The sequence below is a fragment of the Macaca thibetana genome, chromosome 11 (genome assembly GCF_024542745.1).
Source record: "Macaca thibetana thibetana isolate TM-01 chromosome 11, ASM2454274v1, whole genome shotgun sequence".
Taxonomy (NCBI): Eukaryota; Metazoa; Chordata; class Mammalia; order Primates; family Cercopithecidae; genus Macaca; species Macaca thibetana.
In genome coordinates this window covers 36,330,412-36,351,742 of record NC_065588.1, presented here as the reverse complement: position 1 = coordinate 36,351,742, position 21,331 = coordinate 36,330,412, and the positions used below count along the sequence as shown (strand labels likewise).

Genomic DNA, 21,331 nt, shown 5'->3' with positions numbered 1-21,331 from the left:
AAATGTTGAGCAAATGATTTTACTGCTTAAAATCAATGAAGGTAACCACTCCAAGCAACTGTAGTCTTTTTGTAACATTGTTTCACATGTTTTTCCTACCCCAAAAATTCAGAGGTCATTAATCAATTCAAATGCATGCTCAGATGTAGATGCATGAAATATTTTTGGTAATCCCTGTGCACTAATACATAAATTATTATAATTAGTTATGAATAGACAAATGTAATCTTACATAAATCCTGAAAAATACATGTCCTAGAAAAAAAGTGTATATTTATTTTTACAATTGGCTGCATCCATCAATGTAATTTGCACATTTCAACATCATATTACTTTATAACATTTCCCACTTGCTTATAAAGCAGTAGGACAGCCAAAGTATAGGCTAAAACTTAGGCATCCACTATGATGCCATAAATGCTTTTAAAATTCTGTTGAAAACTCACTATCTTCTCAGAACTTGCTTAATAAACTCTCTCAGTGTTGTTTAAGAACACACACGTACATAAACAGGGACGCACACACCCACACATACACACACACACACTTATCTCTAATATTTACCTTTCTTAAATAATTTAAACAGTGATAAGTCAACTAGTAACTATATATATAAAATAAGTTTTACTATATCTTTAAAGTGTCAGATGCAATGTTTCATTCCAAAATAAATATGTCAGCAGGAAGTTTACACTGGAAGCAAAATATATTTATTTATTTATTTAATACATCTATTATAGACTACAGTTACTTTGACAATTAAAAGAATAGATAGTGAATTTCCATGTAGTAATTATTTTTTAAGGTTTTTTTTACCTGCTTGGAACCAGCAAATATTCTTCTCCTATTGGCAAAGCAATCTGGAATTTTTCTAGGAGCTTAAAATACTGTGACATGTAGTTCTTTGGAAATCTCCTTTTCTTCGAAAGAAATTTTTCCACATCTCTACGTGAGATAATTCCCTTAGGGTGTTTTGGACAACCTTCCACTTTCACTGTCAAAATCTGAAAGATTGAGTCATAAATAATCACTAGAATTTATTTTCTGAAAGGTTGCAAATTTAAAGCATTTTAGGTCTCTTTGCTCAGTGAAAGTAGTCAGAAAGATTTTAATGTTTTCAAGTACAACAAAGTACCTAATTTCTCTAGCAACTATGTGGCCTAGAAGCCCAGAGGGACATTCACTCTCAAAAAAAAAAAAAAAAAAAAAAAAAAAAAAAATTGTTAAATTAAAGGAGTTAATTCAGATTGGAAATCATTGAACTTCTCTGGAACCAATGAACATCAATATTTCCCTAGCTTCAGTGAAAAGATCAATCCAATACCTTACTTCTGTTTTGCAGTCTCATCAATAATATATTCCCAGGAAAATGATCTTCCAGAGAATTATCAATACAGGTTTGAAATAGAAATATTCTTCACATTTATATACTAGGAGAGGGTTTCCATGAATAGGAAGACAGACGGTGTAGTAGAGTTTCATGATTCTCAAAGTAACTACTGCATTTTGATGGATTCTACTTGCAGTGCCTGGGTCAGTAGGTCTGGGATGAGGTTTGAGAATCGGCTTTTTTAGCGAGCAACCCTGATAATTCTAACACAGAGATCATACTTTGAGCTTTGATCATTGTCATGGCAGTTAAAAATCAGAACCCAGATTCAAATCCAGGCTCTGCTACTAGCTGTGTGACCCTGGGAAAGGTATTTGATTTCTTTAATGCACAGCTTTCTTCTCTGTAAAATGAGACAGTAAAAGTAATCGTCTTAGATTGCCCTGAGAATGAAATAACACATGCAAAGCCCACAAAGTACATATGACAAATTTTAGCATATTTATCTATATATTCCAATTTATTTTGCTTTTCAAATTCACTTTAAAAAGAGGTTTGTATTTAATTTTCTTTGGTAGATCTATAATGTTCAAGGAATACTTAAACAGAAGCAAACATTATTTATGCTATCATGTAGTTGGGTGAAATACCAGGTTATAAAGTCCTTAGGCCCAAGGACTTGTCTTACCCATCTCTGTATTTCTAGTTTGTTTGCACAGTATTTATTAAATCAATGAATGCATGATTGATTGTACATACTGGTATTTAATGACAGCGTGCAATGGGCCTATAAATAATAAAAACTGTTGTTTAAGACTTCTCCCATGTTGTGTACTTTATAGCAATTCCAGATTGCTGTTACAATTCAGGTGGTAAAGAGAATTGTTTGCTCTTTCAGTGTTTTTTAAGTGCTAAGACCTTTTTTTGACAACTCATCTCCAACTACACTTCATATTTTCTTCGTAGCACCCACTCAACATATTATATGTTTATTTATTACTTCTTTTCTCTCATTTGAATATTAGCCCTCTGAACGTAACTCATAGGCCCTGGAGTCAAACGACTTGGTTTGAAATTCTAACTCTACCTCTTCCTGAATGTGTACCATTGGGTAAATTATTCAACCTCTCTGTCAATCAGTTTCTTCATCTGTATCACAGGGGTTAATAAAATACCATTTGGAAGTGTTGCTGTGAGAATTACATGAGATAATCTTTGAAAAGCACATATTAACCTCATGTGTGTTAGCCATTATTATCTAGTTATTCTAATTTATTTTACTAAGATACATTTATTTTTTGAAGAGTTTGTGCTTGATTTTCCTAGTGGATCTATAGCATGCTACCACTACTTGCAGCAGAAGTTTCCAAAGATGGACACATCATTTCTATCGCTATACACAGGTGCTATTCATATGGAGTCTATTTCCCTTCCCCTTTATTCTGAGGTAGGTTTGTGGTTACTCTGGTTACTAGAATGTAGCAGAATTAATACTTTTGCCAGTCCTCGGCCTAGCCTTTAAGAGGACAGAAAAATTCTGCTTCATTTCTCTTGGTAACCAGCCACCATGAAAGATGTCCAATTACTCTGTAATCACCACGCCACGAGGAAGCCCAACCTAGCCATACGATAGGCCACATGGAGAAGCACCAATACTCTAAAAACGTGCACGTACCTTTCTTGCACTTTCCAGCTCAGTTTACTGAATGAAGCCAAGTGAATGACCCTTGCCAATACCATGTGGAGCAGAACCATGCAGCTGAGCCCAGTCAAGCCACAGAACAATGAGAAATGATAAATTGTTCACATTTTAAGCCTCCAAGTTTTGAGGGGTTTGTTACGTAAGAATAAAATCTGCAACATTATCTTGACTTTATCACCTTTAAAAGAGCTCCTAACATTCCTTCAACCTAATAACCTGAATAGCTAACTGATGCCTTATTCAAGGAAAGAGAATTTTCCAAATTCCTTTTTATTTCTCCCATGTATTTTTATCAAGGTTAAATTGCCATATAAGCTTTTTAATGTTCCACCTGATTAATTCAATAGGTCCCTTTCATATCTCTTTTATCATACAGTTAAATGAGTCTTGTAAGCTTCTACCTGCCTTAATGGTACCTTTTTAAAATTAGTTTAGTGACCTTACAGCTCGGGGCACATAGAGTGGGTGGGCTCATTAGAGCTTCTGCACCATGAAATTATTCGTGCCCTTGCCTTGATTCATGAAGGTGAATACTCTTATTTATTTTTGCTAATAGCTGTCAGACAAGTTGCTCTTGGTTTCACTTGATTATTTAGAGCTTTCATTTCCTTTAAACCTTAGTGAGAAAATGACATTATATTTCAATTTATTGGCATAAATAAAAATGATGGTACTTCTTTTTTAGGTTAACAAGAAATTTAAATTATCATTTTATTGACATTTTAAATCTGTCTTTCAAAGTAACTTTGAGTGGCTCAAATTAACTTAATTTTTACTTAAGTTATCATATTTATAACTATGTTAATGAGAAGAACTTTCATGGATTTTCAACTTAATTACTCCACAAAATCTTTAGGAATTTTATTGCAGTCATAGTGAAAATCTGCATTTTTTTAAAAGGGGGATTCTGATGCAAACCTCTTCCTTATTCTACTGTACAAGATATGCCCACCCTAATGTTCATATGTGTGCGGTTTCAAGTGTTCCATAGTGACATGGAAACACATCACTTTAGGGAGCAACTATAGCGTTTCCTTGACTATATGGAGTTGAGTTACCTCCTGATAGCTACCATGCGCCAACTAGGACAACAAAATTGCTGGATATATTTAAAACTTCCTTTGCTGTACAGGATGCAGCTACCTACACATCTTTTTTATTTGTGCCCATAAATGACACACTTTCCAAAACTACGTGAGTACCTCTTTATAGTTCTGAATTTTTTAAAATTTCCTAATTAACATTCTTTAAATTGCCAAGTAGATCCAATATAAAATTAGCTAACATTTACCCCTCACTTACACTGAACTAGGGAGGCAATATAGAGGACAACTGTTATTTTCCTTATTTAAAAAATAAGTAAACAAAGGCTTAATGCATTAAGAAATTTCACAGAATAATCAATTACCTCAAGTAAGTGCAGTGGGTCACATTACTGTCTCCATTATCGTTTAATAATTGAGTAAAATCACACGATCCATGACAATATGTGTAGAAGGTTGAAAGTCTAATTTAAAAATACCTCCCAAAATAGCAATAACTAGCATACTGCAAATAATCACTGACTGCAATGTTTCAATATGCTCTCGAGTTCCATGGTACTGGATTTAGCCTCGACTAAGTTCTCTCTTCACAATACCTTCCTTTTTTTTCTTAGATGGAATTTAGGAACAATTATTCAAGACTGTCTGAGTGAATTTAATTACCTTTATGGTTTAATTGGAAGAGATATCTCTAATATAAAAATATATAATAATTTTAAGGACTCGGGCAGCCACATGCAAAACTATAAATTTTACTCATCAACAAATCAGAAGCTTAATGTTTCTCAACTAGGGTCATTTTCACATTCTCCAAGCAATATTTAGCAATGTCTGGATACATTTTTGCTTGTCACAGCTAAAGGATATTACTTACATCTAGAATATAAAGGCCAAAAATGCTGCCAACATGCTACAATGTGCAACAAAGAATTATCTGGCCCAAAATGTCATCATGCTGGGGTTGAAAAGCCCTGAGGTAGTATGCTTTGCTCAAATGGTCTTTTATGTCAAAGCTACAGAGATGGTTTATTGTAACTAATTAAACTCACTGGTAATGGATTATCATTCGGAGAAAAAAACATTTTCCATGTGAAATATAAGAAAAAAACAGCTATAACCAACGCCATCCAAAGTTTTCAAAATCATAAGCATTTAAAGTTCAGATCATTTCACTTAAGTCAAAACTCCCCTCCATGTTATCTAGATAGAGGTTTCACAGGCTCAGCAACCCAATTTTCTTCTATGTGTTTACCCCAAGGATTTCCACAAAGCCTTCGTTCAATTGACTAATTCAGTAACCAAATCGATGACATCATCAGGATCTAGTAAAGCAGCATGGGACAGAGTGTTACAAACATCTGTATGTGGCTGGAAAACCAAGTCATGGAAGTGAACTCAAGACATCTTTCCTTCTTCCATGAAGTTCTTCAAGTAGTCTTCTATGTGAAATGTTCCACAGTCTTCTAAATTCACAAAAGTTTCTGCCTTAACTAAACCCAAACTCTAAAATGCTCAATGCTCTGGGCGCCATCTGTTCTATGCTTTGACCATAACCCCGTGCCACAAAAATAAAAGACACCAACCTGTGCCATGATTTTACAAAGCCACTTGGGTTCCACAAAATACAAGTCACTTAACTGCAGTGCTGGGTCTTGAAAATGAAGAAGGACTCCTGTAGTAAAAATTCATCAAACAGTGAAACATGGAATGTAGAACAAATATCAAGGGGCTTTAGAAAGAATCTAGTCCAACTTCCTCATTTTACAGGTAAAGAAATTTCAGCATACCTAGTGGCAGAGCTGGGACTAGAAGCTGTGCATCCTATGGTCTAAAGTCCCAATATTATAATGGAGTATTTTTAAACTACATAAAACAATCATATATAAACATATTTGAGACACTGACATGCATTACAAAGCATATTTCATGCATACATAGAAATTCATAATTTTCTGTTTTGCTTGCTGAATAAACACTACAAAGACATGTTTTATTTTCAAATACAGATAAGAAACACAGCATATTTCAGCATACCTTAAGAACAATGGGGAAAAGGAACAGATCATAAACCACAGGAAGCTATTTTTCACACAACAGAATCTAGGGATCAAAAGCAGCTTCCCAGTCACTTACTCTAGTACTATCAAACAACTCACACATTTCTGGCAAAGTAATATGATCAAGTACACAATTAGCACTGAAGTTGGTTTGAGAATTTTCATCTTTGAGACCAATATTTGATGAAAGAGAGCTAGATCTTCCACTCAGCAGCTGCATCATCTCAGGGAGCCATTGATTCTCAAAGCGTCCCAGTTAGACCATTCCAACAATAATTCCCCTTTGCAATATAAAAATAAGTTTCACATGCACTAAACTCATTTGACATTATGGAAGGATATGGTTGTGCTTGGGGTTCCACAGCTCCTGAATAGTACAAGTAAGTTCTAGAACCCAAGTATTTTAACTCCCACTCAGGGAATCTTTCCACTACTTTACTCCTAGGTGATTTCTAAATTTGTTTTCTTACAACATGATACATGATTTATCATCCACACACATGATGATCCTCCAAAAAGAAAAAAATCAGTGCCCTATTAAAGAACTGTATGGATATTCTCTCAGCTTTGAATGTAAATTCTATACAAGATTCAGAAACACTTTTATAAGTTATTACAGCTGAGCTTTGAAAGTAAGGAAAGAAACACACAAACCTGATTCATTTAGAAAGTGAACTGCGTGAGGAAGCTCATTTTCATCTAACTGCAACTGATTTTCTCTCACTAGTTGTAATAATCGTTTCTGGTCAATTACAGGAAATTCAATTGGCACATTTTTACGCTCCGATAAAATGATTTTCTCAAGTTCTACATAGCAGTCTGGAATCAGCTGTCCAACAACAGGCTGATCTCGGATCTATGAAATTACAAATGACAAGCCGTAAAAATCTATTTTATTCGTGTATGTGTCAAATGGTTGGCAAATTCAGTGCTAACAGTTTTTACAGAAACAGATATGTTATTCAGAAGTACATTTTAAATAAAATCAAAATATAATAAAAAGCTATTTAGATTGTAAGGAATAAGTACAATGAAATTAAAATAGGAAAACTGTTGATCCAGAGGCAAATTAGGAAATATCAAATAAAATGGTATGGAAATGTTTATCTTGCTACACAGAAATTCCATGGCAAAAATCAAGATAAATCACTAACCATAAGAAAGATTTTTTATATCTTAAGACATTAAACTTAATGTGAAACAGACACGCTAGCATAAGATATCAGTACAAATTACAAGAGCTTTTGGATATTATATTTTAAATATTCAAGGTAAAACATTAAATTTTGTGCTTGTTATTTGTAAAATGTTATATTGATGGGATGCATATATCAACAGTGAAATCTGGAGACATAAGATCCCACTCAAGCTATGTTGTTCATGGAACCTTGAATTTGGGAAAATGAGAAATCATCTAAACACCAGTGATTCTGCTAGGAGAGGATGATCATTGTTCTGTTGCTTTTAGAATCTAATCACTGTCTACAAAATGAGAAATGTATAAAAGAAGATTTTTTAAAGAATGGGCTTAAGAGGATAGTTTCTATAATAAAAGTATCTTCCAAACATTTTTTAAAATATAATTTTAAATAGAAAAGCAACTCTTAATAACATCCGCAATGCCTTTAAGAACCACCAGATGGCAAACTCTCCCTATTTCTGGACCTATGGAAATTACATATTCTTTTCACCTGAAAATAAGAAACAGCATTTCTGCTTAAATTCTTACACTTACTACAAACAGAAATTCAGCACACAGAGACAAAAAATTAACTTGGTCTTTTTCATTTGTGACTAAAACCTTAAGGAGACAACCATAACCATTACTTCTGTATTTACCTGTAAATGGTTACTCAAGAGACTGTTTTCGTGTATCTTTTGACCCAGAGAATTGGAGATAATTTCACTAATCTCCACTTTTCATGTTCCCTCTCAGAGTTGTTCATAAATTAAGATGAAATGGAACTTCAGATTGAGGTTTATGTTTTAATCCAAGGAGGGAAACCTCCATATAAAAGTAAACAAGAGTTCTCAAAGAAAGCAAATCAAGTAGAAACGGGATGAGTTTTAGGGGACTAGGTCTCAAAGCCTAAAGGGATGCCTGCTCTGCTAATGGGCTGAACAAGATTAAAAGGAGTATTGTCGGCATTCAACTCTGTATTGTCCTGCTTCTCCTTTCAGCATGATAATCAGTTCACTGACAGGCTGAGTCAAAAAAATAAAACTTAAAGTGTCTGCACAGACACATGTTAATAAGGTTGAGACAGAAAAAGATTAGAGAAGAGCTAAGATCAAAGGGAAAGATGAAAAATAAATGAGAGGACAAAAAAAGATCTCTAATAGATTAAAAGCTGCTCTTTGAATTCAGGTTGAAGCACCTCAGGGAAGAAAGAATTTTCAAGTTCTGGCAGGCCCACAGGCCCTGGGTCCTCCGAAAGAGTCACTCTTCTACAAAGCAATCAAATGAGTTTTCAAACCATTATGCCAGAATGCTGCATCCATTAGCAATATATACTTTTCTTTCACTAATACTGGTATTTCTCAAAGCATTTGTTTTACTTCCTTGTAAAAAGTTGTCTTCAAAGTTGATTTACAAGTGCCAAAAGGAAATCTGGTCTGATTTATTGGTAATGATATCTATTAGACAAAAGCAGTATTAATACAGCTTAATGAGCCATCTTATCTGTGACTTTGCATCAACTAAATTCAGGCCTTTTCAAAACAAACTCGTCCTCCAACAAGTCTTTTTAAAGATATGATACATTATCTGACAGCAATGACGAAAAGGGAAATTATCAAAATATTCTCAGTAACAACAAAGTTTTTGAAGTATGGGTATAGTCTCAGAAAAAAAAAACCTCGATTAAGAGATTAACTGGATGAATAAATTTTGTGTATTTGTTTTTCTTTAAGTCATATTACTTTCTAATTACATGTCCAACAAGAGAATAGGAAAATCTACAAATAAATAATGTCATTTTTACATGACATTACTGTCTATCATCAATAAAACCTTTTAATAACTATAATAAATGTGTGCTGAAGGACACGAACATACAAATTCTCTCCCCGGACACCGCAAAATCCATCACTTTTACAAATGGCTCATTAGGTTTTGCAGAGAAGCACACATAATCTATATAAATGGATTATGTAAGCTAACTGGCCAACACGGAGTTATAACCAAGGTGACTATATAATTTATCATCCAAATTGGAATGCTTTTGAGAATATAGTGGGACACTATTAATAATTACGCTGGTACTGCCCAGGCGAAATAGGACTCTATTTATCAGCCAGGATCTTGATCATTAGTGCTAATGAGCTAAGCCAAGAGGGACTAAGTGAAATTCATCATTATATTTGTCATATGGAACTATCAAGGGTATTTTTCAGTACAGTTTACACCACACTCCTGTAGATCCCAGTGAATATTTCTTTTTCCTGCAAGTATTAAAAAAAGAGGGTTGTCTCTGATAACTGATTTATTTATGCTTTATAAAGATTTGGCTTACCAGAAGAGAATTTTAAACATTTAAAACATAATTCCTAAAATAAAAAGTCCATTTTGTATGAACTAAGTAATTAGTGAGATACTACCGAAAACCAAGTCAGTGGTCTTCATGACTAAATAAAACAGCTGCCTCACAATACAGAGGGGAAAAAAAATTGGAATGGGAATCACCGTGACAAAATACATGAAGGAGTGGCACAAAGGATCAAGATGTCCATAAAATAGGAATTCCAAATGAAAGGAGCAAATGGAAAAATAACAGTCAAAGAATAATAGAAGAAAGATGATCCCAAGACCTCAGTATTCACCTTTACCCTTGGACTGAACCACCACTACAAGAAGTTGGATGAGAAAAGACATCAAAAACATTTTCTCAGATTCTCTCTCAGAAACATTTTCTCAGTATCCCAGAAATGTTCTCTTAGTTTCTCTCAGGGTCCTCTAATTATTTTTTTATTCCCATTTCTATGAATTAGAAATGAAGTCTGGTATAAATAATTTTAAAATGGAAAAGACTTTAACAATGCTAACAGCATTGGGGAAAGAAACCCCACAATTTTAAGTGAGTTGCTCACTTCTCAAAATTTCTGACATTTCTAGGCAGTTGTATAACATGAGAATTAATAAATTACATTTCTCTACCAGCCTACCATGTTACCTTGAAATTAAGGCTCTCGTTTATGATGGTTTTCCGAAGTTTTGCCAAAGCATCAGATTCCTCGGTGGCATTCACAAAGTGGTAATCTCGTATAGCAGGGAACCCTCGCTTATTCAGGAGTTCCTTGGTGATTTTACCTATGCAGGCTTTGCGCTGCCTCTCATCAGAAACATCCAAATGTGTGCCAACGAGAATCACAGGGGAAGAAGAAGCGCGAGCCTGGAGGGAAAGACACAAAACCCTCTTGTGTTTGCTTTCAAATTGGGCCTGCTCACATTCCTGTTGATATTTGCTTTCCGTGACATTCACTTGAGTGGAAAAGAGAAACTAACAGACTTCAGAAGAAGAAAAGAACAACTGTCCTTTTTTCCTTAAACCTAAGAAAACAACGTAACCTCGACATTTTAAAAAATCATTTTTAGGCTTTCCTTAATCCAATTTTTATCCCTTTTAGGTAGCCTATATAATGGTAGTAGCATAGTTTTCCTTTCTCATCTTCATGCCTTAAGATGAGTTATCCACTCCTAAATAAAACAAGCATTTCATAAACCCACAAATTATATCAAATTAACGTCATATCATGTATATTTTCTCTTCCTTATCTGTGAATTTAATCTTCTAAATTCATTTTAAAGTCATTCAATTTGGAGTCTACAATGAAAGAATAAAAGCCATTCAAGCAAGTATGACTGCCACTGTAATATTTGCTCATGTTGGCTAGCTGTAAAAAAGTTAATAAAAGAAACATTAAAAAACACCCAAATTACAAAACAAGCATGTATGCAGCCAAATGACATGGTTAAATATCCTGACACAAGCCTTTTTAAGGACTTTGCTCACAGAAGAGCTCATTGCAGCATCATGCAAGCAGCATTTTAGTCTCAATTCTTAAAAGCCACAGTGTTTGAAGGCATAGCTGACAACAAGACAACAAAGGAAAAGATACAAAAGCAACAAAAGGGAGATTCCAGACATAACAGCATAATAATCTGGGACCACTTAAAGGATACAATCTGAAGGATTTCACACTAAATGGCCCCTGAGTACGAAGTTGATGATATATATAGATTGCTTTTCTTTAATATAGCTTATTTTAAATTAGAAAAATTTAGATTTCATTTAAGAAATAATATGATTAAAAAAACAGTTGAACATATATATTTTCAAGTTTCACAGCATAAAAGAATTTCGGGTTATCAATAACATTCACCAATATGGAACATACCATTTTCATGTTATGATTTAATTACTCTGAAAGTTTCCCAAGTCAAAACTTTAGTGCTTCTTTTAAGAAAGTATTTAAAGAGACTGAAGCAACTGTTTGCCCAAAATAAATTAACGTGTACACACACACACACACACACACACACACACACACTATTTTCTATTTTCAAAAGATCAGAATAAATCACCTTTATATTGAAGAGCCAAGGCTTCATGGCATCAACTTCAGCCTGTCCTTTGCTAAGGTCATAGACAGCAAGGTACAATGCTCGCTGCGTCATAAAATGAGGATGAGTGCTATAGAATTCCTCACGACCTAAATAAAGATTAGAGACAAATTTTTTAAATCTTTCAAACAACAGGCAAGAACTCTTTTTAAAAAAATATCTGGGGGAATAATACTATTTTTTATTTAGCATACTAATAAGAGAAAAACAACAGATAATGTTTAGAGAACTATTCTGGGTTTTTACAAGGGATTGACCACTTTTAGCATATATGGCACCAACCGATCAAAATACCTAGCACCGTATTGTTACCAACATATCCCTCCATGTTCTCCTCCATTCTGGAGGCAAGGGTAAAATTAGGAGAAGTAAAGGGCTTTGGAATAATTCTATACAGTATACCAGGTTTCTGGATATTAGAACAGAAAGTTCAGTTTTTGAATCCCTGTTCAAAACAAATGGTAAAAGTGAATTTTAAAATTCTATAGAAAGAAATACCTGCAAAATCCCACACATTCAGAACAAGATCTCTCTTTCTTTTGCCTCTTATTTGGATAGGCCAGTCTTTCACATCTATGCCAACTGTGGCACTTTGCATTCCAAGATCTGATTTCTTGGTTTTCATTAATTGCTGCAACAAGGTGGTTTTACCACTCCCAGTATTTCCAACAACCATAAGTTTCATTCGGTTATAGGGCACAGCCTTTTTTAACCGCTGCTGAAGAAACCTAGTATTTGAAATATAAAAATAAAATAATAAACTGTTGAAAAGTACACTTAAGATTTAGGTGAGTTCTTTTGCATGTCACACTAGTCTAAAATATAATATCCAAAAGACTGTATAGCTCATATAACTAATAATGTACATGTCTTTCAGAGTACTGTTAATGCATATATTTTGCTAGAGATTTTAGTGTGGTTGATAATATTTGGTAAAATCACCAAAGAAAAAATGTTACACTATCGCCAGAAATAATCAAAAGGCCAAAATACATTTGCAATACTAATTAGAATACGATATGCAATATATATACATCTAAATATACACACATATACATACATACATGTATACATATTTGAATTTCTTTAAATAGTATGAAAAGCCCTGTAAATTACAGGCCAGGTGTGGTAGCTCATGTCTGTCATCCCAGCACTTTGGGAGGCTGAGGCGGGTGGATCACGAGGTCAGTAGCTCAAGACCAGCCTGGCCAATATAGTGAAACCCCATCTCTATTAAAAATACACAAAATAAGCAGGGCATGGTGACAGGCGCCTATAATTCCAGCAACTTGGGAGACTGAGGCAGGAGAATCGCTTGAAGCCAAGAGGCAGAGGTTGCACTGAGCCGAGATCAGTCCATTGCACTCCAGCCTGGGCAATAACAGTGAAACTCAATCTCAAAAAGAAAAGTAAAGAAGAAAAGAAAAACCCTATAAATTATAAAGTATAAAATTTCACAAAGTCCATATGACATAGAAACAAGGTATACATATATGTATACTGTTATAATAAAGCTTGATAAGGTCATATTAGTTACATTATATATGTGTGTATATATACACATATATGGTATATATGATGTATAGATATGTATTCATATATATCACATATGCATATAATAGTATATATGTATAGTGAGATCACCTTACTTCATAAATAAATAAATATAAACTATTATACTATCAGCAACTGTTAACAAGCTTTCATCCCTAATGATCTTAATGCAAAAACTGAACTAAATAGAAGTGTTTAGGTAGCTTAAAAACTACCTTTAAACTAATAGATTTAAAGTGTTATCAAAAATATAATGGATAAAGATACATTTTGAAATATGTTAAAATGTTGCCACAGTCTCAAATTAGAGAAAAAGACTAAATCATAAGTCACTACATCGGAGTAGTGACCAATTCATTCCTATTACTAATAAGAATCTCACCAACATTCCTGATGATATGACCAAAAAAGATTACTTTTCTTGATTTATTTATTTCTTAAGAATGCACCACTATTCGAAAAATGGCTTTCTTCAAAAAGCAAATGATGCTTACAATTTCTAACTTGCTCCAGGTCTTTCTGTCTTCTCTGAAAATGTTAAACATGTTTAAAAATATTTAGATATATATTTTGATAATACAGTATAATACACTGAAAGCTAGTTCTACTAAATGTTTAGTAAGAATTGAACCAATTTTTATATAACCATCTTTTCCAGTTTCAAGAGAGAAAAATAATTGTGTAGGATGAAGGGTAGTCACAATTAGCACAAAAGTTAACAAATTCTTTCCTTTAAAATGAAATCAAGCTCAGGAGGAGTTCAGAAAACAAAATCCTTCCTCATAAAAAGAGATGAAGTTAAATACAAATTTAAGAGATTTTAGGCAGAAGAGAATGAGTAAGTATAAATCACTGGTAATTAAACAATTACTAATTGTATGCCAGGCACTGTGTTGGGTGCCAAGATTTGAATAGTGACTGAACACAGCTATAGTCTCTGCCTTGGGGGATATTACAGTCAAGTTGAGAGGTGATGACAGAAATGAGGTCTGCAATGTTCATACAGTAACTGTGGAAAAGGGAGCAAAGGATTTTATGAGAAAGTAATAAGACCAATGTGCTGAAAGGGAATAAAAAGGGGGATAAAATCCATTATCAAAGATACTTAAAGTGCTTAGAGTGTAAAGACCAGAAACAGTGATACTTGAGAAGTTTTGGTGCTTTCAAAACTGATCAAGGTGAGTAGATTACTCATCCTAATGGGCAAAATAGAAGTTAGTAATTTCATATGATGTCAGTAATGATAATACTTTAAGATGTAAGAGGCATATGTTACCTAGTTGCTATATGAAATTCAGTGTGAGAAGTTATTAAACTGTGCTATATTTCTTTAGATTGTGTAATCGAGAGACCAAATCACAATACTTATTTTCTTTTAGAGTCTACTCCAGTGAAAAGAAACAGAGGGAGGAGAAGCTGCTCTCAACATTAGCCTGGCTAAGAAGAATGAAAAGTCTCTACAATGGCGCCAGAAACGCATTCATTAAATGAAAGGCAAATGACACAGCATATTAATGCCAAATATTACTATTCATTTTTCCCTAAATTGTAACAATGTACATCCATCAAAGTCACAGAAAGTAGAAAATCTGAAATAAATTTAATAAAAACAAATAGAAAAAAAAAATCTAACCTTATGATGTCTTTGGCTTTACATCCTATATGTTTAAAATCAAAGTTAAGACGCAGTTCATCCAAAGGAAGATCCCATATTTTGCTTAATTTCCCCATTTCATTGGGAAAGGATCTTAGTTCCAAGTTGTAACTGACATCCAGAGATGTCAGATTTTCAAGACAGCCAATCTCAGGAGGAATCTTAATGGAAAAAAAGGGGCAAAAGCTGTCGGTGGGAAGGAAGAAATGTATTCTGCCAAAAAACAAGATGATAAGAAACAAGAAAGGCTCACAGATTCCATCAGCAGCTTGCACAATCTTTCAACAGAGTTCTAAAACTTTCCAAAGGTTTGTCATAAGTTGTCAGTATGTGTTTAAAAACATGAAAACTTACATATAAAAACTTACTCCCAAACAATCTATGTCACTCATCTGTAATCTTAAAAAACCCCATCTCCTTTGGTAACATACTTCATCTCTTCAAGACATTGAAAGTAAGGAAGTTCTTACCACAAAATGGATTTGGTTATCCAAATCCATTATCTGTGGCTTCATTCTGCTCCTTCAGTAAAGGAAAGAAGACCTAGAGTCACTACAAACCTGCACGCAATTTAGTATTCTCAAAGTAAAGCAACATGCTTATATTTTAGGCGGCATCCTAATTGGAGTGATTTCTCTTCTGTTCCAAATTTTTAAGTAATATATACTGTATTTATAATAGAAAACACTCATTTGCTGGCAAAAAATCAGGTAGCAAAATATATGCACAGTTTTTCTGAACCTCACAGTGTCAGACACTTACTTCTTTTGGTTTTGTAGGCAACACGCTAGAACTTGAAAAAAATATATTTTCTGAGACAAATAGATTATCAATTTCAGATTTATAACAGAGAGAATGGAGCAAAACAAAAAAGATTGATCCATTAGGGTGATAGGTAGCATGGTGCAGGAATGCAGAAATTTAAGAATGTACCGAAGAAAGCTGAAAAACAAGTAATATAGTACACAGGCCAGCAACAACTTGAGAAAAATGGAGCATCTAAGAGTCTGTTAACAGATTGGACAGAGATTTAGTGATACAATGACACACAGCATAACATTAATCTATAATTATGTATAATTCATATAATCCTTAAAAAATATAGCACAAAAGTATTTTTTAAGGAAATTACGCTGTGTTACCATATCCATTTACCATAGGGTAGGCTTAGAACTTATTTAAAAACCAAAAAAATTGAATAGTATTGATATTTACAATGCTTATTTTGAATTTATAATTATTAAATGACATCAACTACTATTCCATAGAACACTCTTTATGAGCTAGTACTATAAAGAACTGTGTATTAGTAAAGCATTCTAAGTTTTTTTGTCATAGTTAAGTAACAGTTAAGAGTAACTTGAGTTAATCTATAATATGTTATATGATAACATCACACATAATTTGAAATGAATATTCTAATAATTTTTACTTTGTACAAATGTTGGGTAGACAAATTTATATCTAGCTGTTTAGCTTTCAGATTGAAAGGTTCTGATAAGTATTGTATATTGTTTTATTGTTTAGTGGAAATATTACAGCTACTACTTTTAAATATTTTCAAAAGCAGATTTTTTTAAATTGTCAGTGTGAGAATAGAAATTAAATTAAGTGACACACCATTAGTAGTTGTTCTTATTTTTGAATTTAATGGAAATCTGAATTTATAGTTGACAGGAATTTATAGTTAACAGGAAGCTTCTAGTTTCACGAAATTGGTATTTAGAAGCTAAATATCACTTAAAATGATAATTTGTGATGATGCAAATCATAAAGTATATTTTTTAAGTGGCAATAATTTTAAAAGTGACATCTTACCTCTTTCAGTTTATTGTGAGAAAGATGCAGTTTCTCTACTCTAGACCATAAATACGCTTTTTCACTCAAGTCCAAGATGCTGATCTGATTATGGCTAAATAAGAGTTCCCTTAAGTTCAAAGATTTCCAGTGTGCAGGACCTGGTAGATACTGAATATCATTGCTGCTCATATCTAAAGACCGCAAGCTAAAACAATACAATGGAAAGATGTAAATCATATGAGTATTTCCAAAATACATGAAATAACATCACAAATAATTTTCCTCAGGGTGAGAATAAGGTGTAATGTCAAAACTAGCATTATTGACATATGAGTATGCATGTGATTTGAGAGCCTGAAGTTGAACCACCAGAGTTTAAGAACCATGAGCTGGGCAAGTTACTTCATCTCTTATGAAGTGGAGATAATAACAGTGGCTATTGTAGGGGATTATTAGGAAGATTAAAGAGGCGAACCGCTGTAGAGTAGTTAGACTAGTTCGACACATTCTAAAGCTAGATGTAAGTTAGCTATTATAGGTTTGTGTAACACTCTCTATGGCTAAATTATAATTATTATTTCCCTAAATATGAGCTCACAGAAGAGTTCATTGCAGCATCATGCAAGTAGCATTTTAGTCTTAATTCTAAAAAGCCACAGTGTTTGAAGGAATAGCTGACAGCAAGAAAACAAAGGAAAAGATAGATTTACACATATATTTTATGAATTTGGTTTATCATGTATGATATAATTAGAATAGAATTTAAGATTACAACACAATCAAGATCGAATTAATGCCTCAATTTAAAGTTAACAGGAAACTTCTGGTTTCATGAAATTAACCAAAATACCTCAAAAACCTGGAACTACATAAACTTGCCTAATCTTCACCCAAAATTTCACTCAAACACAACTTAAGCATAATGTCAAAGTTAAGGGTATTCTGGCAACATATCAAGTTCCACTAACATTTTAAAAGTTAAAGTGATAGCCAGTATAATCTCATTTCATTATACTAATACAGCAATTAATTAAACAATCCTAAGTTGTTTTTACACAATGATCCACTAAATTAATATAAAAGTTTCCATTTTAAGTAATGAGTTGGGTCTTTTATCAAGTGAAAATCATTCATACATACAAAAACATTAAGCTAAGTAGGTTTAGAAAGCAATTACCTCCATATGACTGAATCGAAATCATGTTTCTAAAGGTTCTGTTCCAGCTGATGTGCTTTTAAAATTAAAAAAACAATAAACTTACTGTGGAAGATTTAAAATTGCTTCTGGAATACATGTAAATTTGTTTTGAGATAATTTTAGGCTTGTCATGGAAGGAGGCAAGAAAGGCATAGCAGCTAAAAGAAAAAAAATGAGATAAACATTTTAATCATTTTAACCAGATTTCCATTAAATTCAAAAATAAGAACAGCTACCAATGGTGTTTAATTTAATTTCCATTCTCACACTGACAATTTTTAAAAATCCACTTTTAAAAATAAAGTAATAGCCTTAATACTTCCACTAAACACTAAAACAAAATGCCATACTTACCAGAATCTTTTAACCTGGAAGCTAAACAGCTATTTAAATATAAATTTAACTACCCAACATTTGTACAAAGTAAAAATTATTAGAATATTCATTTCAAATTATGTGTGATGTTATTATATATCATATAGATTAACTAAAATTACTCTTAAATAACTATAGCAAAACAACTTTGAACACTTTACTAATATACAGCATATTATAAGGACAAAAATTATTTATAGTACTAGCTCATAAAGAGTGTTCTATGGAATAATAATGGGTGTTATTTAATGAAAGTATTCTTTGACCATATAATCTTAAGAGATTGGGAAACATTCGGTAAAATAAAGTAAAATATCTGAGTTCTCAAAACTCTGGTGTATTTTATGATTTTTTTTTATTTTTTACTTTTTTATTTTTTACATCATTATTATTATTATTATTATTATTATTATTATTTGAGACAGAGTCTCTCTCTGTTGCCCAGGCTGGAGTGCAGTGGCACGATCTCAGCTTAATGCAATCTCTGCCTCCCAGGTTCAAGAGATTCTCCTGCCTCAGCATCCTGAGTAGCTGGGATTACAGGTGCGGGCCACCATGTCCAGCTAATTTTTTGTATTTTTAGTAGAGATGGGTTTTCACCATGTTAGTCAGGATGGTCTTGATCTTCTGACCTCGTGAACCGCCCGCCTCGGCCTCCCAAAGTGCTAGGATTACAGGCGTGAGCCACTGCGCCCGGCCTATTTTGTGAATTCTTAAGAAGGAAATGCAGTATGAGGTACCTCCAAGGAATAAAATTCTGTGAAACACAATTTGGGAAACAGAAAATCACACAGCCTGTTTTCTTATCTGTAAAAGAGTGCAGCTAGATCAGATGAACGCTGAGATACGTGAAATATCTACAAATCTACGGTTCTGTGAAAATGGCTTGAGGAATTAGTTATTAGCATTTTCAAGGTTAAAAAATACGGGTTATGATTTATCTAGACAATCTTCAAGGGTCAAAATGTTCCAGGACACTCCCAGAAGCTGTCTTCCTGAGAAGCAGAATGATACATATTATACCTCACCTATTGGCAAAATAAATGAGTAGAAATGATTCTCCACTTAAGACTTCAGAGTCTTGAGTTTCATATGCTGTATGGAAAACATTCATAAGGCCACAAAACTAAAACTATATTTTACATGGGATTTATTTATTTATTTATTTATCTATTTATTTATTTATTTATTTTTTTTTTTTTTTACAGAGTCTTGCTCTGTCGCCAGGCTGGAGTGCAGTGGCATGATCTCCACTCACTGCAACTTCCGACTCCCTGGTTCAAGCGATTCTCCTGCCTCAGCCTCTCTAGTAGCTGGGATTAGAGTCACATGCCACCACGCTTACTAAAAAAAACTAAAAATTTTTGTGTTTTTAGTAGAGACAAGGTTTCACCATTTACATGGGATTATTTTTTAATGGTTAGTGGTCTTGCTCAGATGTCACCTCCGTGGGGCATCTTCTCAAATGTAAGACCACTTTTCAAACTATTAAGCTTGTGTAGTGCAAAGCAAACAGATTTTGAACTGGGGCCCATTCAAACTTTCACAAGATAATTAATTACATGCACCTGTAAACATCACACAAAAAAATCTCGCTGCTTCAATTTCCTCAACTGGGCAGAGGTCATACCTGTCCTAGGTATGACGACCATTAGGATCATTGTGAGATTCAGCTGAGATGACACACTGACCATACACAAGCTTCAGGGTCATTTTGGATGCTCCTCTTTCCAGACCCAACTTAAATGTCACAGGAACAGAAAGGCTTCCCTGACTCCACAGTCTGAATCAGATTCCCCTGAGGTACCACAGAGCATCCTGAAACTTTTCCACAGAAGGTACCACAATATAAAATTACATTTATCTGTGCCATCATTACTTAATGTTTGTCTGTCCTCTGAACTTAATCACAAGTTCCTTAAGGACAGAGACCAAGTTTGCTTTGCTTACTAGTGAGTGAGTGAATCACTCTATCTCCAGTTTCAGGATCATAGTTAGAATGTGGCCAATATTCATGAGAGTAGGAGGAAGGGAGGGAGGGATAAATGAGGAAAATACTATCCAAATTAAGATGGCTTTGATCATTATTAGTTTCTGAAAGCTCTGACAAATTAAAATACCATTAATAAGCAGTCAAGCCATATTCTGCTATTAAATAGAATTAAAAATTATTTTACTGAGTCAGGTATAGAATAATCACATGGGTGGCAAGAAGTGAGTATTCTCTATGAAGGAAGATAAAATATGGGGAATTCCTGTTTATTATCATAAAAGTATTTTGTTCCTTAATATTAAAATGTTCATTTAGGATACAAATGAACATAATTTCCTCTATTATTTCATAAGCTAAGAGAATGCAGGGGATTCTACAACTTTTAATAAAAGTGATGATAATAATTTGCATTATTGTAATGTCTTGCAAAGCACAAGGGCTGACTGAATATACATTAACTTCACTAAATTGAAAACTATTAAATGATTAATTTTGTTTCTAACAACAGCAATAAGAGTAATCATATTTATCATACAAAAAATTGCTGAAGAAACTTCAGTATGAAAAACAGTATTTCAGTATAAGGATGCCTTACCCAGCTCAGGCAGTCATGTTTAGTTGAAGACTAAAAGGAACCACAGTGCACTACACAGTAGGCCAAGTAACTATCATTTTAACCTCTGACAATAAAAATGTGATAACTTTGTTTAAATTATAGACTATTTTTAGAGCAGCTTTAGATACACAGAAAAATTGAGCAGACAGTCCAAAGACTTTCAATATATCCCTTCTCTCACCACCACTACCCCACATATATTTTCCCCTGTTATTAACAATTTGCATTAGTTTGGCACAGTTGTTCCAATCGATGAGCCAATATTTGACACTTCATTATCACTCAAAGTCCATAGTTTACATCAGGGTTCATTCTTTGTACTGTACATTCTATGGGTTTTGACAAGTGTACAATGGCACGTATCCCCCACTGTAGTATACAAAACA

The 21,331-nt window shown here is 33.5% G+C and overlaps 1 protein-coding gene across 2 annotated transcripts in view; it reads right to left on the bottom strand.

Moving 5' to 3' along the window:
- The window catches only part of LRRK2 (leucine rich repeat kinase 2), a 145,809-nt gene that overhangs the window by 52,965 nt on the left and 71,513 nt on the right, over positions 1–21,331 (bottom strand). For both annotated transcript variants that reach the window (XM_050750114.1, XM_050750115.1), the window contains exons 26-34: positions 18,026–18,119; positions 16,782–16,968; positions 14,943–15,124; positions 12,254–12,483; positions 11,717–11,844; positions 10,305–10,523; positions 6,787–6,988; positions 5,659–5,747; positions 817–1,004 (exon numbers count right to left, since the gene is read on the bottom strand). In XM_050750114.1, coding sequence (XP_050606071.1) covers positions 817–1,004; positions 5,659–5,747; positions 6,787–6,988; positions 10,305–10,523; positions 11,717–11,844; positions 12,254–12,483; positions 14,943–15,124; positions 16,782–16,968; positions 18,026–18,119 — 1,519 coding nt within the window. The remainder of the gene's footprint in view (positions 1–816; positions 1,005–5,658; positions 5,748–6,786; positions 6,989–10,304; positions 10,524–11,716; positions 11,845–12,253; positions 12,484–14,942; positions 15,125–16,781; positions 16,969–18,025; positions 18,120–21,331) is intronic.